Raw genomic sequence first — 6,000 nt, forward strand, 5'->3', positions numbered from 1 at the left:
AGGGAAGACTCCTGAAGTCTCCCTGCAGCTTTTGTATGCACACGTACAGGTACATAACCACACACACCACACTTACCACACTACACACCACACCACACAACACATAGCCACACACATCACACATACCACACCACATACCACAGATACTATACCACATAACCACACACCATACACCACACCACCACCACATAACCACACACCACATCATACCACACACCACATCATACCACACCACCACTACATGACCACACACCACATCATACCACACCACACACCACAACACACATACCACACCACCACTACATAACCACACACCATACACCACACCACCACCAAATAACCACACAACACATCATGCCACACCACACACAACACACATACCACACCACCACTACTTGACCACACACCACACCACATGCCACATAACCACACACCACACCATCACACACCACATAAAACCACACACACCACATAATCACACATACCACACACCACACCACACACACACTCCAGAAGTGTTTTTAAAAACAAACTATATAAAGCTAGGTTTATTAGGTTAAACCAATGGGAATTTTTTATGAGATGAAATTAATTTTACTTGTCCTGCTCTGGCACTTAAGACTTTCATGTGTGTATCCTGAACACATCTAGAGTGTGCTCACGGGGAGACTGCATGTGAGTCACTGGTTCTTAAGATCACTGGATGGATTAGATTTCAGGCACATTTGCCACAAGCACCTGATAGAACTGAAATTTTTGTTTGTTTGTTTGTTTGTTTGTTTGTTTTCGAGACAGGGTTTCTCAGTGTAGCTTTGCACCTTTCCTGGAACTCACTTTGTAGAGTTGGCCTCTAGCCTGGCTCTGCCTCCCAAGTGCTGGGATTAAAGGTGTGCGCCACCACTGCCCGGCAGAACTGAATCTTATACACGGACCTGTTTCTGTAACGCAGGTTCCCTCAAAGCATGGGGTAGGCTATGCACTTAAAATTGTTTCAATGTCAAGCTATTTGGTGAAATAAAGTTTCACAACTAGACGATATTCTTAAATACCAGGTTTGCCTAAGGAGATTTGGCCAGTGTCACTCTTTGGAATTAGGTTTTATTCTTTATAAATGAGCCTATGAAGTCTGATAGCTGTGTCTGCCATCTCTGGGGTCTGAACTTGAAAGCAGGCACATGTATCCTGCCCACCATATCTCCTTTCTCTCCCCGCAGCTTGGGGATTCTCTTCTGAAACGACAGAGGCTTTACTGGAAAAGAACTCCACACCTTTCACAGGCTCGCTGCCTTCAGGATGTTAGGACCATACAGATGCTAACGAAAACTTGGACTCACACCCCCTTGTTCTGTTGTTATCATAGACCCCTTTATGAGCCAGGCTGCCATTTGCTGAGCTGGCCTCTGTCACACTCAGACACTTAGGGACAAGGTAGGGATATTTGCACTCAGCTCCCTGTATTCAGTGTGTGGAGTTTCCTTACATTATCCCAACAGAGAAAAAAAGAAACTTAGAGAGGTCAAACACCTTATCCCTAGGCAAAAAAAAGGAAGAAAAAAAAAGTTTTAGGAGGAGCTCAGAGGGTTTACAGGAAATAAAGGGGAAGTTGGACCAACCCACCCCACCCCACCCCACCCCACCCACCCCACCACCACCACCCCACCACCCCCCCACCCCCCCACCCCCCCACCCCCGGCACCAGATCTCCCAGATACTAGATACTATGTGGTTTGGAAGTAAAGATTCAGATGGACCACATCAAGGGTAGCCCAGGGTTTGGCCAGACTGGGGGAGGAGTCCCCTCTGCCCCCACCCTCCACCTCCAGACTTAGAGTTAGTTTGTATTCTCTGTAGCTGTGGACTGCAGAAGGAGAACCATCCTAAACTAAACTCTAGATGTGTCTATTCTGGGACCTGTGACTCGCGTGCAGCCAGGTAACTAGAAAGGCAGGTATCTGAGAAAAGCCTTGAGTCCTTCGGCAGGAACAGGACGGCTGGCAGGTGATGTTGGCTGTGTACCCTGTCTCCTTAGCCGAGTTTTGGCTGTCCTGGCACAGCTTTGCCACCATGAAAGCCAGAGGCTGTGCGACTCCCGGTACACACCACTTGAGATTCTGATTCTTTCCGTGACCCAAACTGCTATTTTCTTTATATTTTTGTTTGCAGTGTACCATCGTCAGCTGATTTTTATACCGAGATGGCTTTTTATTAGATGATTCAGGGTTTTCTCAGGGTCCAAAGAGCTAAAACCTATAAAATAATGATTATTTATGATTTTATTCTTTGTTTGTTCTGTTTCTGTTTTTGCCTTACAGACCATGCCAGAGTAATCTCAGCTTTCTTTAATTATTGGATCACACATATTCTTCCTGAACAAAAAGCCAGTGAATAAAACAGTACCTCTTTAAGAAGAGCTATCTACTATTTACAAGAAGATGTTAAATACAAATATGGGTGAACTGAGACTTCATTCTTGTACATAAAGATTTATTTTCTTTGTGAATCAAACCGGAGACATTGAAGACATTTCTACCTTATTATTTATTTCTGTGTTTGTATATAGTTGGTAAGATGTTAAGTGAGAAATTGGGGTAAAATTGAAGTGTTTCACTTGCTTATTGTTACATATGTATTGGGTTATTATATAAATAGATTTTTTCTAAAAAAAAAAATAAATAAATAGATTTTTTCTAATGCTTGTAATAATTTAAAACAGACATTTTATTAAATAAACAATATAGTTTAAAGTTATCATATTTGTTATAAAAAAAATCACCTTGTGTCTGAAAACCATAATGCCTAGGGAGGTGGCCCAGCGTGTAAGGACTCTAGCTATGCAAGTGATGCTGGGGGTTTGGTCCCCGAAACCCAAAGCTCTTGCCATGGCACACATCTGTAATCCCAGCATGCCTACAGCAAGATGGGAGATGGGAGAATTTCCTGGAGGTTCCCCAGCCAGCTCACCCGAAGTCTGCAGCGCAGCAGCAGAAACAGAGACCCTGCCTCAGCAAGGCGGAAGGCAGGGACCTGCTCTCAAGAGCCTACTCCTGAACATTATTCTCCGATGTCCACTGTGGCGTGTGTGCACCTGCACTCACAAACACACATGCACACGCATGCACACACGAAACAATACTTCTTAAAATGCTATATGGCATTTTAAATACTTTTTAAATACCATATTAATCACAAGTTCTACCTGGCTACCAAAAAGTTTAAATAGTTTGGTTATAACTGAACTTATTCTCTTCCCTCTTGTCGACATTAGAAATGGTATAAAGAATCTGTTTTTCTTGTTTTATCTTTCTTTGTATCAAGGCAACAGCCACCAGTTTCTATACGTTGAGTTCTAAAAGCATTGGTCACTTGACCGCGCAGGTGCCGGGGAAGACACAGATTCACCAGTCATTAGCTCTATCCGTGAAAATATAATATGAATAAAATGAACTTCATGTCTACTCATTTTGGAGTAGTAATGAGTTCTCCCTGGCACCACGGTTGACCCTGCCCTGGCATTATAAGTCTGTGTCACCATCCTGCTCAATTTGAATCTTTTTTTTTTCCCCTGGAGACAGGGTTTCTCTGTGTTGTTTTGGTGCCTGTCCTGGAACTCGCTCTGTAGATCAGGCTGGCCTGGAACTCACAGAGATCCGCCTAGCTCTGCCTGCCTCCCGAGTGCTGGGATTAAAGGTGTGCGCCACCACCGCCCCACCTCAATTTGAGTCTTTTAAAAGTGAAACGTTTATCGGAGGTGTTCAACACATAGCTCAGAGACTGGCTGCCCAGGACAGTTAGGAAGGTAGCCCAACACAAAATTATAAATGAACTTACTTAAAACAATAAGAATGTTTCCTTACTTCTTCCTTTTATTTATGTTTGTTGTTGTTGTTTGTTTGTTTTTCAAGACAAGGTTTTTCTGTGTAGCCTTGGCTGTCCTGGAACTCACTCTGTAGACCAGGCTGGCCTCAAACTCGCAGAGATCCAACTGCCACTGTCCCCCGGGTGCTGTGATTAAAGGTGTGCACCACCACCACCACCACCACCAACAGACTTCTTTTTTTTTTTTTAACTTGGAAGCTTAAGTGTGGACACTATGAATGACAATATGTGTCACATGTTGTACGTGTTCTTGATACCTGGACACATTGATGGTTTTAGTTCTATGGGGGTGCTGTCTCCCACACACAGACAGTTGGGTTAGCGCCGTCCATCAGTGTTGCAACATCTCCTGGTGCCTTGAGAGTAGGATGCAGCTGTTATCAGTGACGTTTTCATCGCCTGGTGCAAACGACAGGTGTTCAGCGTTAGAAGACAGACAAATGTCCTTATCTGAGCAATAAAGGTATTTCTGCCCTCAGCCACGCCATGCGTCATCCACCGCACTTCACAGCCCTCACTTCCCCAAGCCCTCCCTGCCTTCTTTTCCCCGTCAGTTCATTTTCATAATAAAATTACATGTAGTCCCTTACCTGTTATCGTTTTGTTAATCCCAGCATGGCTTCTACAGCATCTAAAACACAGAGGAAAGATTACGGATGAAAGGAGTCTGTAAACAGAGGCCAGGTGACTGCTTTTCTCCTTAAGTCAAATAACCGAGAGAGCACCCTTTGAGGGATATGTTCAGATTCGCAACAAATAGCGTTGGAGTGCTCGCCTGACGCATGTCTGTGCCTGGTGCCCATGGAGGCCAGAAGAGATCATCAGATCCCCTGGAACTGGAGTTACAGATGCCTGTGAGCCCCTGTGGGTGCGGGGAATGAACTCGGGTCCTTGGGGGGAAAGAGCAGCAATTGCCCTTACGCACTGAGCCATCTTTCCAGCCCCTTAACCCCCTCCCCAAAAAATTAAGTTACAACTCAAACAGATTCGATTGTAAAAGCTAGTTAGATGGTTACAACTTTAATGGCAAAAAGGGAAGGGGGCAAAACCATTTTCTGATATTGAATTTGTTGATGAAGGGAAATCTTGGTAGATATGATGTGCAGTGAGGGGGCGTGGTCCAAAGTGAGTTGTCTCACTAGACTATAGCCAGACAGACTGAAAAGAGGGGAAAGTCTCTTGAGAGAAGTCTGGAGAGCCGGGGTGCTAATTTTACATCAGCTTGGCGATGGATGACCATATCAATGCTGCCAGTGCCTCTCAACCTGCCATTTTTACTGGAGGGATCGATACTTAGTATAATGCCGTTAAAGAAACGGCTTCTTTAGTTGTGTTAAAGGACACAGCTAAATCAAAAGGTTTACATGAAGCAATATAACATGTTGAAGCAGGTGCTGGAGAGAGATGGTTCAGCATTAAAAAGTAGTCGATGATCTTCCAGAGGACCCAGGTCCGGTTCCTAGTACCCACATGGTAGCTCACAACCATCCATAACTCCAGTTCTGGGGGATTGGATGCCTTCTTTTGACTTTTGCAGACACCAAGTGTGCACATGGTGTGTGTGTGTGTGTGTGTGTGTGTGTGTATAAAACATTCATGCACGTAAAAAGTTAAAGCAACAATTTTTGTCCATGGTCAGCATTTCTTGTATAGTTATTGTTAGTGTCCTGGTATGACTGATAAAAGAGAGGGACTTATAAAACTAATCAAAGATGACACAATTTCCACCCAAAACTCACATTTAATGAGGTGTCATGACATAATACATCAAGAAAATGTATACACAGAATCGTTAAAAATGGACAACAGCATACAAATCATCATCAAGACCGACTTTCATAAGAACCAAAGACTTAAGTCATGGCTGGTTCCAGGAATGCCTTAAGGTTGTTGGTGCTGACTGCCAATATCACTTGCTTTTCGGAAGCAAGATATCTAAGTTGAGGCCAAATGTTAAAGAGATTTATGACTTGTAACATATCATCAAATCTTTTATGATTTCACAACAAAGTTGGTGCCAGAACTTGACAATGAAACTGGGTTTACAGATTTAGGGTTTTTATTGGAGTTAACTGTTTGTCTAAGTGAATTAAGATGAAAACAACTTACCGATACATTTCAAAT

The 6,000-nt window shown here is 43.5% G+C and overlaps 1 protein-coding gene across 4 annotated transcripts in view; it reads left to right on the forward strand.

Moving 5' to 3' along the window:
- Erich1 (glutamate rich 1) overlaps positions 1-3,866 on the forward strand; it is a 74,600-nt gene extending 70,734 nt beyond the window's left edge. For all 4 annotated transcript variants that reach the window (XM_015999765.3, XM_006981272.4, XM_076553684.1 and 1 more), the window contains one exon: positions 2,313-3,866. In XM_015999765.3, coding sequence (XP_015855251.2) covers positions 2,313-2,389 — 77 coding nt within the window. In that variant the 3' untranslated portion in view covers positions 2,390-3,866. The remainder of the gene's footprint in view (positions 1-2,312) is intronic.
- The last annotated feature ends 2,134 nt before the right edge of the window (positions 3,867-6,000 follow it).

This window comes from Peromyscus maniculatus, chromosome 17 (genome assembly GCF_049852395.1).
Source record: "Peromyscus maniculatus bairdii isolate BWxNUB_F1_BW_parent chromosome 17, HU_Pman_BW_mat_3.1, whole genome shotgun sequence".
NCBI classification, from domain to species: domain Eukaryota; kingdom Metazoa; phylum Chordata; class Mammalia; order Rodentia; family Cricetidae; genus Peromyscus; species Peromyscus maniculatus.